The following is a 25,397-nucleotide window of genomic DNA, read 5'->3' as shown; positions in this document are numbered from 1 at the left end:
ATAGAGGGAAACCGAATGAATTTTAACGTGCTTGCTCATGAGTGGCGAAGTGGCAGCAAAAGAAGCGCCTCCGTAGCTGGAAAGTAGGGACTCTTTACAGTTATTTCATGGTTCCCTACCATGAAATGGCCTAAAAACAGCGCAGTCACAGCTGGAGAGAATAAAAGGAGAGAAGATTGTCCCCAGCTAACCACCGTGCTATCTCTCTTTGTGTCTCCCTCGACAGTATCACTTGTTTAAGATCTACATACAGATATAAGATCAGATATCGAGCCACATCTGATTAAATCCAAGCTAGTGTCTCCAGAGTCCTGCAAATTTGCCGCCACAATCTCAGCGCCCTCAGCTGCCTTTAAGGACCTCAGGGCTCCACGCTGCCTCCCAAGGCTTTCAGTCTATCTTCATGCCACATTTGGCCCCTCATCTCCATTGTCAAACACAATTAATTCATAGTGTTTTACCCGAACCAGCCCAACTTCTGAGGAGTAAAAAAGCAAAACGCTCTTAATTACCAAAGAGAGCCTTGTGCCGAGGAGATAACTTGGGAACACTTCATAATCGACTTTGTCAGCATCCCACCCTAGCCCCATTGTGCTCCAGTCTTCTTTGACTTTCTCCCTCCTTCTTCTCTGTTTTTTTTTTTTTCTTAAGAGAAAGAAAATGGAAATAGGGGGAGTTCTTGTTTGTTGATACAGATACTAGAAATTCTGCAGGCGCGTGAAGGATTTGTGAACACAAACCCATAAAGACTCTGCGTGCAAACGGTCCAACGTTCTGTTCTGCACGCCACAAAGCGGTGTATTGACAGAGGTGAATTCTGGGCCATGCCTCCCACCCTGCAACTCGGCTGAAGAGAAAACATTTCAGATAGAAGCTCCTTCCAACCGCATGGCATCCCTCCTCTATGTGAGATAACAAAAGTGGAAGGAGGATGAGAGAAGTGTAATGATGACGGTGGTGGGAGAAAGATACCGCTCTCACCGGCTGCAGTGCTTTTCATATCCCCTAATATACGCTTAGATCATCCTTTAGCCCACCTCCCAAACCTTTCTGCCCCCCCCCTCAAACAACCACCTCCTCCAGGTTAGCTGATCACAGCCAAGGGAGGGGCGAGAGCACAGCATCCCCTCCCCATCCCCTGCAATTCTGGAGGTGGTAGCAGACGTACAGCCGTTATTTCGCAGCCTCTGACAAGCAATCTTTGCATTAGCAAGCCGAGCGTGGCCCAAGCCCAGCCCACTCCCTAGTTTGGCTCTGCTCAGCTAGTAATTACCGACCACAGCTCATCTGAGACAAGCCATTTCTCTCTGTTTAGTAAGGAAAAAAAAGTCTAGGAGGATGGTGCATCAATGCATAGCTGCAGCTAGAAATGTTCTATTACTCCTGTTAGTGCGGCAGCTTTTAGTTGGTCGACAAGTAATCTAAACAGAAGTCTCTTCGCTCTTTTGTAGCTGACATCAGACAGGAGTGATGCAACCTGTACCCAACTGATAAAAGCTTTTAAATGTGCAGGCAGGTATTGCGTTACATTAGTAAAACCCTCACACAGGAGTGATGCCTTTTACATCATCTCTGGCAGATCATTATTGTTAATAGCAGTTTTAGCCAACCAATAAATGAACAAAGTAAAACCAGGCAACCAAAAATAAAGAGAAAAAAAAATCATTGGCTGTCACTTCAGTCTGTCATGGCAACGTTGCACTCACTACAGTAAAGCCAAAGCTGTGATGAGGGAGCACAGCAACATCACTGATCGAGTCCAACGGAGCAACACGAGCAGGCACGAGATCAGGTTGTAAACGAGTCAAACGTCGAGCCAGAACTTTATTTGGAAGCGACGCCAAACGTGAGCCCACCTGAAGCGGAGGTAATTAGCTCCTATCACAGTGTTCACCCATCTTTAAGGCAAGGAACATGCAAAAAATTAAATCACTGTTCTGTGTCAGATGATGTCCCACAATGCTTTGAGAAGCAATCCACTCACAACCTGAATGAAATGACAGGGTTAAACTTTGCATTCATGTCAGTACAAAAACAACTACAGAGCAAAACTGAGTATTTCATACGGTTCACCTCAACTTTCTAACTTGGGAGTTTGTTAACAACCTGTCAGGCATTCTCAGGAGTTAAGTTTAACCACATGTAGTAGTATCCTGTAGGAGGATTTTCAGCAAACAGTAAGTGAAATTTCCTCTCTATACTCTGACTTCTTACCAGTTCTTTGGACAGAGTGGCAACAAAAGCTACGATAAAATATGTTCATTAAAAACAGATTTTTCGTCGAACAAAAATGAAACTCAAGCTAAATATGTATTATTTCAAGACAGGACCTATGACAAAATGTTTTACCCTTTTTGCCACATATAAAACCTAAACTATCATGTTAAAGACATATGAATAGAAAAATGAACTCACTTAATGCAAAGTGTTTTCTGTGAGCTGCAGCATCTGTAGACTCACACACTGCAGCTCCCAATCGAAGCTTTCTCCACCCCCAAAGTTTCTTATTCACTAGATTTATCAGTTTGACCTGTTGGGCTGCTGTGAAGCTCAGTACAGAACGTGTGAGGAAGTAATGTTATCAGACGGTTCTCTAAAGTACGCTGACTTAGGAACAAAATGAACCAACAAATTATCGTTAGAAAAAGCAGCTACAAACATGCAGACAGCAGTCGACATTTAATGTTATATGTAACGTTAACATTACCTTCAGTCGGGTGTTGGATCAAATGAGTGTGTTCTAGGATTAATGATGGTGCTGCTCCTTGACCTTCTTCAAGTTATTCACTGAAGAAAGAGGCCTATTGTTGGATTATGTAATATGGTTTTCCAGTCATTTAGGTCAAGGCCAAATGCAGGGAATTATATATTCCCCACATGCAGGGAATTACAACAGTCCGGCCGCACAGTAATAAAGGCATAGATACGTCTTTGGGACAGAGATAGGACTTTACCTTGGCTGTAAGTTTTAATTTGAAAAAGGTAGCTTTGACCGCTGAGCTGTCAAAAATCTTAGGAGTTTTTACAGAAGTGTGATATACGAAGCCAAAGGGCCACATAACGAATTCAGTCCTATTTTAATTAAGACTGGAAAAGTCTCCAACCATCCATGTTTTAATTTAATTTAAGCCAAAGTCTAGCAAAGGTAAGTCTTTAGTGGCAGATAAAAATGTATATCTTCTGCAAAACAGTGAAAACTAATCTTATCTCAAGCTAAACCCAAGAAATTGAAACAGGCCTTCAGTGAAAAAGGCGAGTGAGTCATCTCCTAAATGAGCCGCTGCACTTAAGTGGAGCGAGCATGTAGTTGCTGTAACGCTAATGGCAGGTGAGCAAGAAGAACAAAGAGAGAGCGGCTCAAAGTGTAGGAATGATAACATTCACTGGATTTACTGTGGAGGGTGTTGTATCACCACAGCACAGAGGAATGTGGAGTCTTTTCAACTCACCTCACCAGAACAACACACGTACCATACACGCAGACGACCAGAACACGGAAATGAGACGAAAATTTCAGTGAGGAAAACCTGAATAAAACGTTTTTAGTTTTCGTTGATTGAAACTAAACTAAAACTGATTTTAAACAAAGAGTAAAACTGATATAAATTTTTGTCACAACACTAAAACTAAATCAGGAGCCACTGACCTCGCTAAGCATGCTCCTGCCTCTTTATGGGCTCCTTCTTTGGTCAAACAACAGGGATGCAGTGAAGCTGTGGCCTGATACTAAGCAAGGTGCTTATCATAAAACCCCACCATTATGGCAGAGTTAACCATATGATTAGCTGACTGCACTTAAAAGTGAGGGTGGGAAGCTAGAGGTGACTCACCAGGTGTTTAATATTCTCTACATGGGAGGCAATTCAGTGCACTTTCTGCTTTCTTTTGCTTTTAGTCTCACATCCTCTATCTCATCCCTCTGCTACTTTTTTTTTACCCTCTTACTCCCGTGTATTACTGTAAGTCTTTCTCTTCGTCTGCCACCGTCTTTAACTGCATCATTCCTCTTGTTCTTTTTATCAAGCCTGTCATCCCCTCCCTCCCTCCGTGCCCTCGCTCTGTCTCTTTGACATTCTATCCTCATGCACGCTCGCTCTTTCTCTGTCCTCCTCGTCTGTCATCCTCCCTCGCTCCTGTCATCTCTCATGTCCCCATTCTCTCAGTCCCTGCCCGACCTCTTCTTTCTTTATCGTCTCTCTTTCTCAGGCGTCAGACAGGTAGCTCAGGAGCTGCCCCGTGGCCACTAGAGAAAGCAGTAAATCACATGTTGCTTGTCTTGTAATGGTGATGATTCACTTTAAACTTTTTTACATTAAAGTGCACCTCCTTTGTTTGGAGACGTTGCAGGGGGGGGGAAAGTCTCGGGAGAAAATGACAAGGCCGGTGTGAGATGTACAGTAGGAAGGAGTCCACGTCTTCCTTCATATTGATTACCTGTCAGCTAGGGAGGAGGGGGCACAGCACACTGCATTCCACTGTGTATTATGTAAAAATAACCACTCTTCCCCCAGCTGCACAAGATGCTATGACATGCAGGGGTCATTACCACAATGATTCGGAAAGGAAATCGAAGTCAGAGCGCTTCTCATTCCTCCGTGATGCTTGCTATGCTATCAGAAACTAAGCCCCCTCGGGTGATCCAACCAAAGGCTGCTGTTAAGGCGGATAATAATGCCTTTAGAAATGCTTGTGCCCGCCTTCTTTTACCCAGATGCCCTGTTTAAGCAGCAAAGAGCACACTGGCTTCTTGCCAGGATACTAGCCAGGTTATAGAACAGGAGTGAAGATTTTCCAGGCTGCAGCACCTCTGAAACATCATTTCCAGTCACGAAAAGCTTAAAAATGGGCAGGAAAAGAGATAAGAATCCTCACCGATCTCTACGGGTAACTTAGCCTTAAGATTGGCATATAAGTGCAATATATGTGTTTGACTGCTCAGTCATCCTCAGGCTGCCTCAACACTTTTTATGCTTTCCAGCATGTTTGTATGAATATCCCTTCTTTTCCTCGAGCTATTTTAACTTTGTTGTGACAAAATTGGGGGTCACCAGGGGCAACTCACTATATTCTATATTCCCCCATGGATTTAATAAGAAAATACTCCGTGGGTTTAAATGTAATAACAGTGGAGATATGACAAGGCACAACTAATCACTCACAGATCAATGAATAGATCAGCCTGTAAATAGTGAATGTGTGAATAGTTACACAATGTGTGCACCAGCCACAAATTACAGGATTTTTATGATTCCATCAGGGAAAAGGTCACATCTAGAGAACAGCTGGACTAAAAACAGACTTACTGGTGATTGCACTGGTCTGAGCTCTTCATAGCCAGGCAGCTAACGCTAGCAGGTATCTGCAGGCTGTAAACAGCAGAAGCAGCACTTTCCTGCTCTTCTTGTGGTGAAACTGATAATAAAACTGGATGTCCAATGCTGATTAAATCTGACGGATAATAACTTTATCGTAACCTGTATTTTCAGCCATGCTGGCAGCGTTGCTTATTAGATGGAAGTGTTAATTGGTACATCATTTTAGCCTAGACTAAAATATATCCACAATTATTATGGGAAGCTTTTCATGTAGAGGCCTCATCGGGTCAAACATGAGTCAGAAATACTCTGTTTTGTCTCTTTCCCTTAACTAGATGCCAATTAGCAATGGTTAACATGCCAAAGCACTGAACTAAGATTGTGAACTTAATAAATATTGTTACTGCCTACTTCAGCACATTGGCACTGTTATCCTGAGCATGTAGGAATCCCGTTAGCAGCAACTAAAAGCACCACTGTGCCTAAATACAGCCTTATAGTAGAACTCTTAGCCCTGTTTGGTTATGCATAACAATTGATGCGGGTCTTTCATTATTCTTGCTCCTCTGTCTTATACACTAACATTGAAAAATCCTGTTTTAGACAGACAGACAGAAGGATAGATGGGTAAATAAACAAATACAAGGATAGATGGATCCATCTTCAGTCGCAGCGCTGCATCTGCAGTGGCTCATTGCAGAAGCCTGACTATTCTGGTCTCTGCACTGCAGTTAATTAAGGCTTTGTGTATGGTTGCGAATGCCTGTTATAATGAGGAGCTGGCTGTCTGCCACCCCCCCCAACCCATCCAGCCCCATCAACACCCTCAACCCCCGCCCGGCCGCTCCCATTCCTCAGCCTCCGCCCATTAAATTCCTATCACCTTAAGAGCCCTGGGGAGAGAGAGGCAGCAGCCACCCAATCCCAGTGAATTGGTCCAGCAGACCCTCATCAATGTGCAAACTCCACGTGCTCTGCTGTCTACAACACACACACACAGAGGAGGCGGCGTATGTAAATAAATGTTGGGCGAATACACACAGCTTGAAAAGGCCAACTATCACACACATAAAGGTCATTTCACTGACATATTTCATAAGTTATTATATACACGCTCACACACCCTCTTCTCTGCAGCAGCGCCGCATCCAGCTCTGTCATATTAAGCGCCGTGATTGCTTGTCATGCTGAGGCTTCTTTTCCCATCCCTCCACCCCTCCACCACACCCCACTCATGCCCCGCCGCCAAAATTGGCTCTAAAACCGCGTGTCACTTTTGATTTGACCCGGCAGACCCTGAAACAATAACTTCATCAGGCCCTGTTAGAGTCTCATCCTGACCAGACAGCTACAAAAACAAACACTGATTTCCCTTCATCTAGTCTAGAGGGCACCTTTCTTCTTTCTACTCTGTCTCTCTCACAGATGGGATGAACACATAAATGGCTGCCACAGTGCTCTCCTATGCTCAAGGCTCGTCTTCCTGCACTTTTTTTTTTTTATATATACAAAAGAAAAGGCATTAAATAGGTCACCCAATGGATGCTTGGACACTTTAAGAAATATGTCACGATATGCAGATGCATGTGCACTGACTTTTGGAGGTATTACTAATCCCCCCCACTCTGCATCACAATCATAAGCCGCTTGTCAATATGGCTTACTTATGACTGTGTCACTAGCTCAGAGTGTAACTCTGACACCAATACACTTAACTCCTCCAGAGTAAACTGTCCTGTCTGAACAAATCATCTTCTGACATGGAGTTGCTGCTCACACACAGGGGAGAGTTGGGTGTTTGTATAGGAACTTGAGCTGTTTGCTAAACCAAGAGGACCGACTGCGTTGAGGAATACAGACGGTAATGTGTGTCCTCTACCTCCCTGCACTCTACAACGCTTTCAGTGGAAAGTCAGGGGCTGTTTGAAACAGGAGACCCTCTGGGCTGACTTGATGGGGGGGTGGGGGGGCATGAGGTGGACTAAGATTGTTTTTGTGCATTCCTGAGTGCCTGTGCTCTTAAAATTGATGTTTAAAGTTAACCTCTGTGTGCACACAAGCATGGTTATTCTCCTGTATTTTCCCAGCTGATGTTCACAGTTAGAGAGTCGCTCTTTCTTTTTCTGTTCCTTCTGTTTATTGCAGTATCGCTCCCACACCAAACATGCTAAGTGATGAGATAATAGAGTGAAAGTCAGCTATTATGTCAACAGTGCATATGCCAGACATTAAGTCTCATCATTATAGAGTTAAGGGACGGGAGCCGGGTCCCTTGTGCATCCCCGACGGGCCTAATGATCTGATAATGGGATGACACGTGTAATGGCCCATCTCAATGGAATAGATTTATCTCCCCAGCACTTCTGCAGAAAACTTACAGATGCACATATCGTGAACATGTGGGTTCATGAACATGCATCATCACACAAATGTGCATTAATGGACAATTTGTGTCTCGTAGCCCCACCCACCTGGGTGCCACACACGTCTGAACAAGTGCACCCATATAGATGGAGTGTAAATCATAATTACAGTGATGAAGTACTCTCTCACTTCTCTTAATTGAAAACAAATGGGACCTGGGCCTGTCCCCAGTGTGTCCATGCTGATGAGTAGAAGGCTGTCCTCGCTAGCTTGCAATCTCACAGAAGGAACAAAAGCAACATCCAAAAGTTAGTCAGAGGATTCATTTGTCATCATTTAACGTGGGAAGACCAACACTGAAGCCACCATCAGCACATGCATGGAGGTGCAAATGTGCAAATACAAGCACTGAGGAGTAATCGCTCATACCTGGATGAGATGTGATAAATATGCATACATGCAAACACATGCAGAAACACACAGACCACCAGGCTCTCTCATTTCAGACGTTCATATCCCGCCATCTCTCTAGAGTCGATATTTCACTCTGAAATGCACACATTAGTGTAGTATCTCTTTCACAAACAAACACACTCCCTCTTTCCTTACAGGGATTGATTAATCCATAAAAAAGCTCTTTGCCTTCTTCTTTTCTTCTCCTCTGAGTAATTACCTCATAAGGTCTGTTTTTAACCCACTTCCTTCCAACCAGTGCCCTCCACGTTCCCTCATGTCCACATGACTCATAATGCAGGTCAAAGTTTGTGATGGGATGTCCCCGAGGAGATGGGGATGCAAATGTGGGGTGGGAAAAAATTGAACGGGTATAAATAAAACCTGAACTGACATCAGCTCAAGAAAATACTGGGAGAAAAACTACACCTGTCAGCCCGCCCCTCTCCACCCCTTCACCACAAGTCCTGGTAACACATTAGTATTGGACCCTGGTTAAATGCTCGACCCTGTCCTCCCTTCATCCATCTATCCATCCAGATGAATGGTAATGACCACAGAGAGGAACAGCCCCTGATGAATTAAACATTTCTTTCCAATGAGGATCTCATTTTCCTCCTTTGGATAGCAGAGTGGGGTGACATTTTTTTTGCTGGCAGAGGTACTTTATCATTGTGCAGCTCAGGTGCATTGGAGGTCAATGACACAGACCCAGCATTGTTCTAATATATTCCATCTCAGGGCAAATGAGATGCATTTTGCTGTGAACCTTCAGTCTCAGGGTCAATCCGCAACTGCCCCTGCAATCTATTTGACTGCCAGATTCATGCTGCTTTTCTGGGAATGTGGCACGTGCCCAGCTACATAATGGCTGCAACTGCAGCAAGCCAGGGTCCAATCTCCCTAAAGTGTTACCCAGGAAATCCCATGTGATTGAAACAGTCCCTCTATCCCCCCTGCTTCACACTGAGTCTGTGTATTACTCTGTGTTTCATGTTCAGGCTCACCCAGAGACTATGAGCTGATTTGTATTCTCTGCCTTCTCTCTCTTTTTCCCTCTTTTCTCTTACTTCCACTTCGCCTCTCTCCTCCTGCATTGCTCTGTCCTGCTCCTCATCTTTTGTTCACCAGGTCGCCAGTTGACCATCTTCAACAGCCAGGCGTTCATCAAAATCGGTGGTGGAGAAAAGGGGCGCCACTTCCAGGGCCAGATCTCAGGCCTGTACTACAACGGCCTGCAGGTGCTCAAACTGGCAGCTGAAGGCGACCCCAATGTCCAGACCCAGGGAAACCTGCGGCTGGTGGGTGACGTGCCCTCAGTGCTGACTACTGACACCACCTCCACCACCCCGCTGGCTGATATGTCCACCACAATCATGGAGACAACCACCACCATGGCCACAACCACCACCCGCAAACAGCGCTCGCCCACCATGAGGGACAGTGTCACACAGGTGAGTAATGATGAGCTTTGAGATCCAGGATTCATAGCGAGGAGCTGAGAGAACAAGCTAAAAGAATCCCAGTGTTTTGAGTCACTGAGCCGGGGAGCTGGTCTGGTTCTGTGCGTTGTGATGGAACATTGCCAGTTACTTTTAATTGGCCTTCCGAAGTTCCGCAAAGTGCTGAAAACAATATTTGAAAGATTAAACAGCATGGCCAAGTAACCAGATGGCCCTCCTTGGACGAATAGATGTGCATTTCAAAAGAAATCATACATCAGCTGCAAGGTCAAACAGTCGCGTCCTCAGCAATGCGCTGTGTGTGAGCTGCCTCTTGTTAGCCGTCAGCCACATTCAGACGTTCAAACAGCCCTCAGCCTGAGAGGGACTCAGAGAACAGCTTTGTGTGGTCGGTCCTATTACACCAATCGACACTACAATTTTGATTTCCTCGAAGAAGATATGGCTGACTAGGACGCTGGAAATTACAGCACATCCAGACAGATCAACAAAGGCTGAAGCTGGGAAGGAACATCATGAGGAGGAAATCCTTGGGCAGAAACAACACGACGTCTGAGGGCGCAACAAACTTACTCTGCTTCACGCGTGTGTGAGAGCCAGTGATTTATGGTCTGATGATTATCCCCATGTGCTAAAGGCGCATATTGCCAGCATGGAAAGCAACAATTAGCAAACAGTAGGGAAGCGCTGTTGCCCACATGCATGAAGATGGAAGAGGCGTGTCAACGAGGCCCACTGCTCTTATAAAAAGACCTAATAACAGGATGCATTTGTTCCAGTGGCGAATATGCTCCAGTTCATGCCCAATATCATTAGCAACGAGCTGTGTGCTGAGCAAAAACATCTTTGCTCCAAAGCGTTCGAAGCAAACACTAGAAGCACTGCAGACTTCTTTTCCATGTTAATACCAGATGTACATTATGGCAGCTATTTCTGTTACTGTACAGACTTTGTACCTTAACTACTTGAAAGCTCTTGTCTTTAAAAGCTGTCATTTAAACTTCAATTGCCCAACAAACTTTTATGATGTCGCAGGGAACACAAAGGCATGGTGCCAATTACCAGCGCATTTCTCTTATTCAGTTGTGTTCATTAGTGCTATTCATGTCCACAGAAGCATATCTGAGATCAGTCAGCGAGCCACTCGCGCTCGTCCCTGATAACCATGATCAGCAGATGCAGAATATATTTAGACCTTAGTCTTTGTCCTTTTATCATCATCTCAAACCTTTCCTATCCGTCTCATTTTCAGTGCCAATTAGAGTAAAGTCAAGGTGAGGCTGTTAATACTGCGACGGCACAAGTCGTATTGCAAACACCCAGTTCAAAGAAAACTGGAATGTTAGTTTTCCATCAGCTCCTGTTTGTTTTGCTCTTCTTCGCACATTGATAAAAGTCACTTAATGAAGTCTCCACAGGCATAGGAAACTAGTGCTCGGATGGCAGCTGACAAAATATGGAGGTGGTCATGTTCAAAAATGTCAATTCAAGCCCTTGGTTTCAGTCACGGTCGAAGCTGCCATGTAATTACAAGCAAGTAAGAAGTTTTAGAGTGAAAGGCCAGTTAAAGCTCCTTCACAGACAACATAGTTTCAAGTGTGCCCAGTTGGCATAGCTTATGGTCTGTGATTTTAGCGTTTTTTTTGAGTCTTCTCTCTAAACACGAGATCAATGGAACCGGCCTGTAAGATGTCAAATGTATCCATCCGCTCACTTCGACATCACATCACATCCTTTTGCATTCAGTGTATAACAAGCTTTTATCGCAGTGGCGTGTGATGTGAAATTGGCATTCACAGACAGCCTCGTTTGATAAATTATCTGGAACCATTTTAGGATAGCAAAGGACTCTGAGCGTTGTCTGCCTCTCTGTTGTTACAAGCCTTAATGTGTATTGCATTTGCTGACTGATGTTGATGTTTGGTCATAAAAAAGCACGGCTCCACCTTTAGAGTGTTTTTTATTGCTAAGAATCTATTTTTTAGATAGTGTACACACATTTTACCGGCTCCTTTTTTCTATTATTATTATGGACCTAGCTGAAAACAGTGTATTGTCACAATAGCCTAAAATAGCATTAGGAATATGTGGCTGAGAATGAACACATATTACCAATGACTTTAATGATCAAACAGGCAGTCTTTTTCTGTGCGTGGAAAGACATAAAAGCATTATTGGGGCGTATAGCTAACACACACCTGATCATTCATACAGATGGTCCCGGTGTGACTGAATGTTTGTTATTTTGGAATTTGTTCTAATTTGCCAGGAGGTGCTGAAGACCTGGCAAGCTCATCTGCTCCCCTTTGATGAAAAGAAAGAATAAACGGTTCAGTGAACAGAGCGAAAAGCGTAACTGTAGACACAGTTGTAGTCTAGTAAAATTAAGCAAAAATTCACAAAGGCTGAGAATTGCATTGATTTTAGAACAGCTGAGAGGCACCAGACAGCGTATGAAATCTTTTATATTTGCTTTTTTAAACACTCAGAGTCTTGTTCTGTGTGATTGTCCTGGTAAAAGGCCCGTGGTGCACAGGAAAGATGGTTGTTTGATTTGAAATTTTGCAGAAGCAGTTTGAAAAAAAAATACTAGATGAAAAATGGGCATTTAGCGTGAGCGGTGGTGTGTCGCAGCGGAACAGACGTGGCAACGCGTCTACGACTCAAACTCAATCAAAGCCACAGACAATCACTGTACATGGCTCACGACTGAGGAGCACAAAAGTGGCATTCAAAGAACTGACATTGTCTGTGAGTGCCACTCTGCTTTATTATGTGCACTGTAGGTTTCAGAAGTGGTTACATTACAACAGATGAGATGCTCAGAATTGCGGGTCTTAAATGAAAGCTGCTCAGTGCGGAATCTTTATGTGATTCCACCATCTGTCTGATTATTCTGATGACACCTATTTAGGGAGGAGTCCATCATTTTCCCATAAACGACGCGAGGTGACTCACAGTTGGGTATTTCTGTGGCTTGGAACAGCGTGAAACTCTCCCAGTTAATTCATCAGCTGAAACTGCACGAGGAAATAATGTAATGTGGTACTTCAAGAAAAAAAGTCAAGCATGAATACACGTAGATGTGATCTACAACTCTCAAGATAACTGACCCACATGACTTTCCATATGTCAGTGGTTTCAGGAATGTAAGGTGTTTCAGATATTTATACTTCTTTGAACTTTGTGCAATTCAGGTTTGTTGGAGATTGTATAATATAAGCTGCTCTTATGCTATTTTGAAGTGATAGAAACCAAAGGTGGGAATGTTGTTTCCTTGTTGTCCAGTGATGGCAATCAACGGTATCCTTAGCTTCCATTGCTAACTGCCTTACGTTCAGATTAGTTAAACCTGCTCACGTCGCACTGCCAATGGTTTGTTCGCCTGCCGTACATATCGCCGAATTTCACTGACGTTCTCTGGTCAGCACATCGCTGCTTGTGTGCTCCTCTATGTCCACCCCTAAAGACGGTTACATCATCCCAGAGAGTCCCAGGTTTCTGTTCAGTTCTTCTGTATCACTTCTTTGAACTGTGTATCATCTTCTATAGCCAAGACGTGAACAGTAAGTCATAAAAAGAAATGTTAATGCCAGCGTAGCATAACCTGAGGGGCTGCTCAGGAATGTCTTTGAAGAAAAGAATTTTAATTTGCATCTCTGGCTCACACCAATATCTTTACGTTATAGTCTACAGTTTTATAGCAGTCATTGATCTCTAGACTCAGTCACAGTCATGAGTCACATGAAGAATCTTTCACAGAAAAACATGGACATACAAGTAGGGTGGTAGGAAAGTAGGTAAAGGGGAAGTTCAGTAGATAGATAAACACAGCAGTGGTGTTGGGTGAAGTTAACAGTTACGGAGCTCTAACAGACATGGTGGAGACGGGGGACAGGCCAGGGTGGCGGAAACCAAGTGAGTGGAAACCTAAATTTCAATTTCTCCAAAAGCTCTGAGCTACCCGCCGCGCTGTAGCTTTGATCATAGTGGAATAATGTGCTTTGATGCTTAGAATAAAAGATCTACCTTTTGATGTGCGTGTGGGGGTCTGATTTTTTTCCTCCCTTCACCCCTTGATACTGTGGGTTTCCATGAAACAGTCGGAGTCATCACTTGTCTCGCTCTGACCCAAATTTGGTATCAGGATGTTATAAAACTAAGATCACAAGCTATGCCCTTGCTTCTGTCTTAAACCAAGAGCACTCCCAGGTGTTTGTGATGTCTCTGGTTTGTCTGGATGGATGCGAGACGGTTCAAAGTTGCGTCCTCGTGGATTCTGCTTGGAGACTGTTGAAAAAAACTTCTGGCCGGGTCAAACTGGAGTTTGGAGCGACTCCTTCAGTTCTCCTTCAGCATTTATCAGTACACTGGGATAGGAGACCTCGTGACAATTTCCCATTCAATAAATTACAGTCAGTGCTGCTATTGTGGACTGCTCTGGATGTTCGAGGAGGGGGCAGGTTGTGAATTGGGGTTTACAAGTGTGTCACAGATGTTGCACTAAATTAAAAGCGCGATAACTCCTGCTGGCTGGCACAGCCATTTGACATTTAGTCAGTAAGACATGGATTATATAAACATTTTTTCACTTACGGCCACAAACACACCCTGCTGTGTGCATTTATTGATGTCTCGGTTGCTAAATTTAAAAAAGTGCACATTTTAAAGGATTCATTATGTGCTGTTTATATTGAGTTAGGGAAAGTGAAGCCGCTGCCTGCATGAATGGAATAGAAATGTAAGTGCATGTTTGATAGAGATGTTGCTGGGAAACTGAAGCAAGTTCATTAGGCCCATTTGACAGAGCTAGGTGATGTGAACACACACTCAAACTGACACAATGTAATTAATAAATGATTACACTCGGGCCGTGGATTAATAACAGAGAGAAAACTCTGCGAAGCAGTGTGGCGCTTGAATCAATTATGCTGATAAAAGCCCTCCATTTTCTATCGGATGACCCCATCTTGAATAACAACCGGAGGCAGAGAAGAGAGGAGGGGAGGACGTTTGGGTGTCTAGACATGCAGCTGTATGAGTCATGCAGTAGTGGGGACGAACCTTGGCTGCTAAATTGGAACCACCTTGTCAGATTTAATCTGTCTTCATCTCACGGCCCCCCGTCGCTGTACCTGCTGTACTTCTAAAGCCTGCCCTACAGACTTGATGTCTACTGTTTTCTTTATCACATAGTTCAAATGTCTACAAGCTCCAGGTCAAAAAAGATTCCTGATAGAGATGGAGATAATATACGGTGTAGATATACAGTAAATAACAGTTGTGTAATAGAGCTTCCAATGTCTGACTCTATTGCCCACACAATGGAGCTTGCCTACCGTTTAGACGAGCTACGCCTCTTTGATTGGTGGTGTTCGGTCAGAAAAAGCTGGTTTCTCTTTGGTTTCCCTGAAGCTGCCCATCTCTGCTTACATAAATACACATGGGCGCTACTCATAAAGCACACCCACCTCCATATATTCAACACATTTGCCACTACTAACAAACAGCTCAACAATAAATCTTCCCTTATTTTAACCCCAAGTTATAAGAAAGTTTGTTTATTCACCTACAGCCTTTACAAACTTTGCCTCTCATGGCTGCAGTAGCGACTGTGAAAAAAGGTATCAGTGGAGCCGACCTTCACCAAGACCGCCGGAGACTCTTAATCCTCTTCGATGTTCTGTGTATCCTCCACACAAATAAAATTTGTCCTGACTCTATCTCCTCTCCTCCCTCTCTGTTCTTCCAGAATGCGGATGACCTCTTGGTAGCATCAGCTGAATGTCCTAGTGATGACGAAGATTTGGAGGAGTGTGAGCCTGGAAATGGTGAGTCAACTCAGGGAGTTCTGTCTTCATTTTAGTTTGTCCAGAAGCAGAGTGCAGCCTTAAACAAAAAAAAAAAAACAAAAAGAAAAGACTTATGTAGACTGTCGCTGTGACCCTTACTCCACTTCTAAATGACACTTTGTGACTGCACAGCCCCCTCTATGCAGCTCTGATTGGCCAGATGCACACCCTCCAAGCCCTTTTCTTATTGGTTTTCAAAGCAGCAGGCAGTCAGAAGCATTGTGGTCCATCAATTGCTCAGCCACGAGGTAATACCTGGCATTTACCCAGCTGTTGCACCAATCTTCTGCCGAAGCTTTAACAAGGCGAGACAGTTCCAACGTGGAAACGCAGCTTGTTCTGTGCGGCACACAGCTGCAGCCTGGCAGGCCTGGTGGCTGAGGCACTGTTAGTGTGAACAGCGGGTCAAGCAATGTTCTGACACCATGACAGGAGGTGGAAGTTAAAGGCCATGTGTTTTACTTGCTGCCTCTGTGCTTTCTAGCTCTATTAAGCCGGCCTTACTTGAAAACTGCCAAGAACCATATTCATACAGAGCAGCAGTGTGATGTAAATTACTCCTACCGCTACAGCAGAGGCTCCTGCAAATCTGAGAGATATGCAAATCCACATTTAATGACATTTTATCCTGAAAGATCCAGACTGACAAGATTTTTATTGGTAAATGGGTTTACAGATTTAACTCTGGTGTGGGTGGGATGAAACCTATCATCAAAACAGTGCCAGCATACAAGCTGTTAGGGTGCTAACGTCTAGGAATTAAAATAGAAGAAATTGTTAATAACACACAGGGCCCTGAGTAATTATTTCAAATCAAGTTTATAAATGCACGGCTTGATTTGCATAGTGTTCCTCTGCTAGCTACTACAAGCTACAAGCCGCTTTCTCCATGAGACGCATTTAGTTCCAGACGACTCTGAAAAATTACAGTTACATGAAAAGAACAAAAAGGATTAGTTGAAATATATTCGCATGTAACAAGAGACGTTTTAATTGAACTGTTTAGGAAATTATGCTTTCAACTGAACTTTAGTCTGCTTTTAATTTTGCAGGCATTCTTACTTATTTATTTTTTTTGGCACAGTATTCTTTATCGAGTTTGCTTCCACAAATCCATCCTTAGTCGCAGCTGCTGTGAAAGAAAACACAACAGAAAAAAATGTAAATAAGAAATGAAAATGTAGTGAAAAACTGAGCTTGAATTACACATAAACATAGACTCAAATTTACTCAAAATCTACTTTAATGTCCTCAGAAGGGGCGTCAAGATATACCGGTACTGATGATAATGTTACATTTAAAAAAATGAAACAATGCTATCATGTTAATAATCCACATCTGATAATATCCATAAAAAAAATCAAAGTCAGTAACTATTTGGTGGAGACTCCAGTGTACCAACAACATATTCCTTGTGTGTTATTCATTTGCAAAAAAAAAAAAGTGTTAAAGATAAATTTGACTGCATTATTATTTTTCTTCAGTAATCTATAGATCGAATATCATTAATCTCTTGGTCACATGATCAGGTCGTAAACATGTGATCATCAGGGGAGCCACGCACCTCATTTTCCTAGAATGTATTTATTTCTTTAAAGGAATGGGAATTGGTGGTTTGAATATGTTGGACTGTATATGGCAGGAGATTACAGCATATATCAGTATGTTTGTGTGAGGAGAAACTGATCTGAACCTGTGTTGAGAAACTCGAGTGTAGCATTCTCCTGTGGTTCTCTCTGTAGGTGGTTGGGACCGAAATAGAGACTCAATTCCCCTCTTATCGAAAAGGAGAAATGAGAGTTTTTCGGTGGATGCTATGCCCAGGCTTAATCTCCCATGAGGAAATGCAACTCTCTCTCTCTCTCTCTCTCTCTCTCTCTTTCGTATGCCCACACAAACACACACAGAGTGGCAGACATGCTCACCTTTCCAGACAGACACTTGTCTCTCTCCCTCTGTGGGTGTAAAGTTTTCTCTCTCCCGAGGAACAACAAACACGCTCTCTCTCTCTCTCTCGCGCGCGCACTCTCCGTATCACACCTTCCAGACGACACGAGGGTTCCAGCGAGGCAAGCCAGTGGGGTCAGATAAGCCTCGGTGAAAACTGTGGACAAGAAGAGAAGAATCAACATTGTCCGCAAAACATGTCCCTTTTCCATCACGGCTCCACAAACACGGGCCTGTAGTCGTCGCGTGATAGGACCAATTCCCAGTGTTTTCAATTACATGTGAGAATGCGGCTCGGTGATATCGAACTGCCTTCAGGAAGGAAGAAAAAAAAAAAATGTTAAGCACAGCTGTGGATTTTCCATTAAGCCGTGCCAGATATGACTGCTGTGAATTCATGGGGATCAATGCGACTCCTTCTTATATACAAGCAGTGGAGCTGTAACTGCATTACAGATGTTTACCTGCAGCTGTAGCGCAAATTCAAATCCAAGCTTGTTTCTCTTCCAGCAGTGTTTTGGCCATCGAATGCTAAATGCTAACCCTCGACGTGAAAACGCTCAATGGTTGTGGGGCAGCCTCTGTCGAACACTTGCTGACAAGTGGATGCAAAATAGACAAAGCATAGGCTGGAGAGAAAAAGACCCGAGGAGAAGACGAGTGGGAAAGAGCTGGAAGGACTGCGCTGTGAAGGGCTGACCCTCATTGAGATGTGTGTCACGTTCCCTTGCGCTCAAAGCAGAACAGCGAAATGGGGGAAGAGGAGAGAAACGGAGATACAGAGGGAGCTTACGAGAGGGAAGGAAGTGAAAGGAGAGGATGCAAAATTGAGAGAGTGAGCTGAGCGAAATTCCCATGAACAATTCCTGCCTTTCCCACCAGGCTAATTAAACTTTGACTGTTCGGGAGCCTTAATTACATCACCCAATTAGAGCTTTGGTTTGGATCCTCCAGTGTTGGTAATGAGTCGCTGTCAGAAGGGCGACAAGACCAAGAGAACGTGGACCCAGATTACAAAGCTCCGGGAGAAGGACTCGGTGAACATGAAGACACAGGACACACACTTGAAAAGATATTTGTATATAACATACATGAAATATCATCTATAGACACTCACAGCAACACACATTTAGGAAGATCAGTTCTTCCAACGAGCTCTGCTCATTAAAATCTCAATCACTCTACCTCCATATTTCACTTTCTGTCTTTTCTCTACCTCAGCATGACCTCACTTTTCTTTTCTTTTGCTTACCTCCGAGCTACTTATCAGTCCCACGATGTTGTAGGCGCTATATCGGTTTTACTCTGACAAGATCAGAGCTTTGAGCTCCTCAATAATTCATCAGACGACACACTATAGAGACAACCTGCGAACGCTCTTTTTTTGGCCGAGGAGTGAAAGTAAGAGATTGGGTGATAGATGAGGGATGACCCGGAGCGCTGGGCCCCTTGCACCCAGTGTGACTCAGAGCCGAGTCGATGGGTTTGGGTGTCAGATATTTGTCAGTGTGATACTTTATTGATCTCCCATAGCCAGCCATCCACAGGTAAACAGCCCCAGGTTTATCGTATGGGTTCCACAGGTCTGATGTTTGACAGTGTACAGGCTTGAACCAGGGGCACTGGATGATCTGTAAACAGTACCGCATCCTTTCACAGTTCAGGGGAGCGTGTCCTCATCGTTCCTGTGACATGCAGTCCAAGCCTCTGCTGCCGCTCTGTCTGATTGGTCGGATTTGGAAGCATTGTTCTAATCTGACCATTTTCTCCAGAAACAATATGGGGGTTTAGAGAAGCTTAGATAAATAACGAGGTCTGGTTGAGTTTGCGTAATTGCATGGAAACAATTCCCCGCTAGGCCAGAAAAATAATGAACAAATTAGTTAACAAATAAATGGTGTGAATGTTGTTTTGTGTTTTTGTATAACACTATTAAGCAACAAACTGCTGTGCTTGCGAAACACAAGACAATTTAAGGAGACCGAAATAGGATTAAAATGAATATTTCATGTGAAACTTAGTTAAATTGAATAAAACTAATATAAACAATGCAATGATTTAACTAATACACATCATATCATTTACTATTTAGCCAATTACATAATTGTGGAATAATAAATTTGGCTAATCAACATTTAACACCTTCACAGGTTATATAATACTAATAATTGCACATGTTGTGTACATCCTGCTGATTTTTTCTGTATATATATTTAAACATCCAACAAATAAGTGATGACTAATGTGATCGTAGTACAGCTTATTAGTTTACTCATGTTAAATCATTTTGTTTCCATATGTGATACTTCATTTGCACCCTTACAGCAAACAGCATTGTGCTTTAGGGTGTTGTTTTCAGTCCTCTGAGACGTATTGGGGGAACAAAAACAGGGATAATAGTTCTCATCGAGTTAAGTCAGAATAATCAGTCATTGCAGAGGTGCTCAGTCAGCTCAGTCTGCTGTTAAACGCACAAATCAAAAACTGAAGGATGCATTACTCAACATTATTCACATGCCTCGAAACCATTTTATTTCATTACTGGTCAATGGCGCATTTTGTCATTTGCCAAAAAAAAAAATTCTGCAGCAAACTATCCAAAATCTTATTGAAATTATAATTAAAGTCTGATGTTAACCCAGAGCAGTGGATGGAAAATGGGTTTGTTTTTTTCTCCCTTCATGCCACTGCTTTCTCAGCAGGGAGTCTTTCTTTCCACTCACACTTCAAACTGTAAACAAATATTGTAGTTTCTCCCCTAAAGCGCAGTGGAGAAACACTGATTCACAGATTGTCTGATCCACCTAAGCTTGTAATTTCCTTTATAAATTAATTTTCCATTCTTTGCATTCTCCCAGAGTCCATTAGCTTTGCAATTGTTTGGTTTAGATGGAGACCTTTTAAGTTAACAAATGCACTCAAAGGAAAAGAAAGTAGAAGGGAGTTGTCAAGAAGATGGGTGTGATTGAAGGACAGTCGTAAGAGGAGAAAAACAACAACATAGAGAGGCCATAAAGTGGGCTGGAAACACGGTAATGCTAAGGCAGGGACCGGTGAAGTGGTGCATTTTCATACCTCTGCATCAGGTCGAGATTCTCTGTGGATATTTGCCAGAATAACAAATCCAACCAGACCCGTGGAGAGGATCCAAGAGCTAAAGCGCTGTGGGGAGGTGACTTCAACTCTAGTCAACATTTGTCACTCACGAGCAGGGCATCATCTCCTTTTTTTTGTCAAAATAAATCACTTTGCTTGAGAGCGGCAGCAGCAAATGCTGTATGGAGAAGCAGGTTTAGTCCCACAGATTATATAGCCGTAATTGTAGCTATTGTAGCATGATTCAAAAGCAAGTGAGAGAAAATATACTATGCTCGGACACGCTGCTGGATTTTTCCATCTGCAGCCTAATCAAAGCTGAATTACAGAATGCTCGAATTCCAAACAACCTTTTTGCTCTAAATATTTCAAATGGATGTGAGCAGGGCGACGTGATCGGCAGAATAACGATGTTTGTCAGGGGACCGACATAGATGCATCAGTATCCATCTGCCCTGTTCTCATTTTGAGTAAATAGAGGGGATGACTCATGCTGGCAGCACCGTGGAGTGGCATGTGGGTAAAGATAAAGAAATTTCATCATGTGGACTAAACGTGGTTCCACTGCCTCAGCTGTTCAAATCAATGAAGTCAAACTCAATCAATCAGGCGGAATTTCTTTGAGTCTCCCTCGCTTTAACACGTAAATGACAGCGTTGCAATGTTAAGGAAGGCGACACCCACACACTGGAGTCATGCTGTATGTATTTTTCAGTACTTTTTGCATCAGAACTGGTCTTGGTCAGGAGTTGGTGGGATGACAACACGGGCTGCATCATGGTAATCATGCTAACTATCTTGTGCTGGCAAATCTATCAAACTCTGGATTTTGGTTTTACATGCTTCTTGGCAGCTTTCAGCACATGTGAGGAAATTCATGGCATGCTTCCCCCAAACTCAAGTCAACTTTCCGAGCCTGCCTGTAGGTGTTAACTGAAGAATCAGAGCTGTGAGAGGGGACAATAGGTTGCAGTGGTGGGAAAGGGGAGAGCCAATTGAAGTTGTTGATTGGTTTAAACTATTGGCGCAGTACTAGGCTTGGGTCACACAACAGGAAATGAAAAGATGGTTCACCTGATAACTGCCTAGAGTGCCTAGATGGTGCTCACTCTGTGTGTGAGGGCTGAGATTCATTATTTTCCTAGTAGCCACTGCCTGCCAGTCATATGGGATGATGCCATAAGGCCCTCAGGCTTTGGTTGCACTGAGAGTACAGCAGAGTGATGTGTGTGATTTACTGGAACAATCCCGTACTTTTGACGACATTTACGTGTAATGTCTGTATTTGCCTCCTAAATACCTAAATAATCCCTTTAAGCGCTCTATTGTGGGTTCATATAAGGTAGACTTTAAGCAGAGAAACACAGTGTTCCTGATTCTGAGAGGATTACATTAAGTGTTTACCGTAACAAGGACATCTATTTGCAATGTCAGCCGCATGTACTGTAAGTAGGGCACACCGTGAGTGGAGGTAACTCCTCAGTAATGGGTGGGCGCAAACCGAGCAGCGGTATAAAGCTTGAAATTGCACTTGCAGCATCTCTGCCACACAGGCATATGGCAGAGTAAAGATAGTGACACTAGCATCTTGTCACCCTCAGTCACTGTATCTGAGGTCCCCCATTTTTTTTCCCCCCACTTCTTCTGTGACTTTGACAAGTCATTTCACAAAACCAAAGTTGTTGTTTTTTTTTTTTTTAGCTTTTTTTTTTCTCTCTCCCCCCAATGCACTTTGGAAATCCAACTTGGCGTGGCTCTTCTTTGTTCCTCAAATGTGCCACCATGCTCTGCTGTCCTCTAGCCTTCAAGGTGAAACACATCCCTCAAACACAGAAAGAAAGAAAATATAATGGAGAGAAATAACTTGAGCATTGCCATGGAAACTAGCCTCTCCAGCATTGGTAGTGAAATAAGAAGTTGAAGAATTACTAAGTTTCTCCCCCCCCTTTACAGCTCTCACATTTTGCTTTATTTCAAGGGCTGTTTCTTTCAAGTGTGTTGTAATATGCTGATATGTCGCAGTGGCTTTGTTAACTCAATGCATCACCTTTTTAACAAAGCCTTTGCCATTCTTTGAGTGAAAAAATGTGTGGTTGTATAACTGACAAGGGGTTTTGGGGTGTCTGAGCGTTGCTGAGCTGAATAAAGGCCACAGAGGAATTCTTACAATCCCAGAACCTCCCCTCACAGTCCCCCTCCCCCCCCCCCAATCATCCCTGAACTGCCTGATCCGAGCCCTCTCCCACTGAGTCGCTCTGATTTACCTCATCAATTGAACAAAGAGCCAGAGTCATGATTTTATGCTGGTGATGTTGGCATTTCTTTGGTCATGTTTTGCTGTTACCTTCCCTTTTCTTCCCCCCCAAGATGTGCTATAATCTAATCCCCTCTGCCATGTTTTTTCAACTGTTTCCTTGAATGTGACCCTATCTGCCACACTGAAGAGAAAATTTAGTGTGTAAATAGACTGGTGCTGATCGTATTCTGCTATGTACTGTTAACACGCTCCCAATATGTTTCAGTCTGTGATAGAAGGATTCCTCCTGAATGAATGCACCCAATAACCTTCATTTATGACATGGGTGTTTATTTCACATTGGGCTCAAATCTGATTACATAACTGAGGCTTGACAAGAAATTCTGGCTCATTAAGATAATTTTTTTAACTGTTCATTGCCCCGTGTTTATGTGTGCTGTTTGGGAGGGAAGTGGGAATATTACAAAATAAATAAATAAATAAAGGGATCAGTTGTGTATAACACTGTCTCTTAGTGTAATGTAGTGAACACTGAGGGTTTGGGTTAGAAATTAGGGGCATCAGTTTCCTGCAGTCACTCCTGAGGGTTTGCATACAGATTAAGCTAATTAGAAATGAGCCATAGAAACTACCATGCCCAAAGGGGGGAAAATAGGATTGAGACAATTCTTCATGAGAATTTGTGGGCAAGGGGGAGGGTGGGCGGGGGTGGTGGGGACAAGTGAATAATTCACTCTATTTTTTTACATTCTGATTATTTTTCACCCAATAAAGAAATAACAAGAAGGAGAGGAGGTAAAGAAGGGTGGGGAAAGTTGTTGATCACTATCCGAGAACAATCTTACACAGCTTTCTTTTTGTAATTTTTTTTTTCATGCAAAAATCATGCGGCCAATTTGTTGATGTAAGTGACCTGAACCTCGTGGTTTGCTATCTTATTTAACCAATGACAGCAGAGACATCTGAGCGCTAGCGTAGTCAGCAGTAGGTAGAAGTTAGCAGTGAAGGATAGGCTGTGTAGATGTTAAGTTGTTCAGTGTAATTTGTAGTCTACTTTTATCTTGTGTTAGTGATATAACATGTAGGTCTATGCAGCATAGGGAGATAGGTCAGAGCAGTCAGGAACAGGTGCAGGATAGAGTATTTTCTTACATCTTGTACTATATTGCAGTTCAGAGTTAGTCAGCATATTAACTTTTTAAATAGAACAGACTAACTAAACTTATATAACTAACCTCATGTTAAGCTGTAGTGCTGTTCTAATACTGGTGTTGCTGTATTCATTTGAACTGATCTTCTCTTGTTGATCTGGAGGTGGTCTCTCTCTCAGGTGGTCTCTAACACTCTTTTCCTCCGTTGTCTCTTTCTTGTCCTAGGAGGTGAATTAGTGTTGCCCATTATTACGGTGGACTCCCTAGACCCCCCATCCATCGCCACCCGCTACCCAGTAATCCCCCCACCCCCCACCACCTATCGCCCCTTCCTCACCCTGCTCGAAACCACCAAAGAGTCCCTCCCCTTACCCAACGGCCGGCCTCCCTGCCCTTTGGACCAGGAGGACTGCGAGGAGACCATCGAGGTGTCGGCGTACGGCTCGGGGGAGATGACTGAGTCGGATGACGAAGACTATTACAAAAACTCGCCCCTGGTCACCGACAGGACTGTCCTCCCCCCTCCCCCGGCCGTCGAGGGTGGCGTCCAGATCCCCCGAGACCGCCACTTCTCCCGCTTCCCCAACTCCCACCGCCCACCTCTCTCCTCCACCCCCACGGCCAACCCCGACCAGCTCAGCCCGCGCATCAAGCCGGCCGGCGGCGGCAGCAGTAGTAGTAGCAACAACAACATCCCCGCCGGGAAAATGAACACCCGGGACCAGGTGCTGCTGCCGCCGGCCCACCCCTCGTCAGATCCAGGCCACCGCAGAGTACCGGGAATAACCTACCCCCCAAATTTCCCTCATGTTCCCACTCCAGACCCCACGTCTCCAGAGAGAGGGCTCCCGGGTGCCGTGGAGGTGCAGCAGTCCAGCAGCACCACTGGGATGGTGGTGGGCATCGTGGCGGCTGCTGCCCTCTGCATCCTCATCCTGCTCTACGCCATGTACAAATATCGCAACCGCGACGAGGGCTCCTATCAGGTGGACCAGAGCCGTAACTACATCAGCAACTCAGCCACGCAGAGCAACGGAGCTCTGGTGAAGGAGAAACAGCCGAGCACTGCCAAGACAGTCACCAAGAACAAGAAGAACAAAGACAAAGAGTACTACGTCTGAGGGAGTGCCGCCGTGACACACAGAGACAGACAGCAGACGCACTTAGAAAAGGAAAGAGACAAGAGAGAGAAAGAGAGAGAGAGAGGGAGAAAGGCAGTATATGGAAAACGGCAAACATAACATAGTGGCTAATTCTTTTAACACTCAGTATTGTCAGGTGGTCATATGTGTAACCAGTTTCACTCTAATCAGAGGGAGGCAGCAAAATAAGACGGCACGGTGGCATCGTGGTTCTGTTCTCACCTTTCAGCATTGCTTTGACTGATCTGACTAAACTTTGATTAAATGTTAACCATTGCGTGCATTTAAGAAAAGGCTATTACACCTCAGATCTCCACACATACTGTGCCAACAACCGTGTAGCAAATGCTGATAAAA

The 25,397-nt window shown here is 43.8% G+C and overlaps 1 protein-coding gene across 1 annotated transcript in view; it reads left to right on the top strand.

Annotated features, from left to right (window-relative positions):
* Positions 1–25,019, top strand: part of LOC103375918 (neurexin-2-beta-like) — a gene marked incomplete at its 5' end in the record, with an annotated part of 110,812 nt that extends 85,793 nt beyond the window's left edge. Inside the window, 3 exons of the mRNA XM_008306221.1 lie at positions 9,264–9,586; positions 15,348–15,426; positions 24,124–25,019. Of these exons, the coding sequence (XP_008304443.1) occupies positions 9,264–9,586; positions 15,348–15,426; positions 24,124–25,019 (1,298 nt within the window). The remainder of the gene's footprint in view (positions 1–9,263; positions 9,587–15,347; positions 15,427–24,123) is intronic.
* Positions 25,020–25,397: the final 378 nt, after the last annotated feature.

This window comes from Stegastes partitus, unplaced genomic scaffold, assembly GCF_000690725.1.
Source record: "Stegastes partitus isolate 25-593 unplaced genomic scaffold, Stegastes_partitus-1.0.2 Scaffold3632, whole genome shotgun sequence".
NCBI classification, from domain to species: Eukaryota; Metazoa; Chordata; class Actinopteri; family Pomacentridae; genus Stegastes; species Stegastes partitus.
This window is presented reverse-complemented; position numbering and strand designations above follow the sequence as displayed.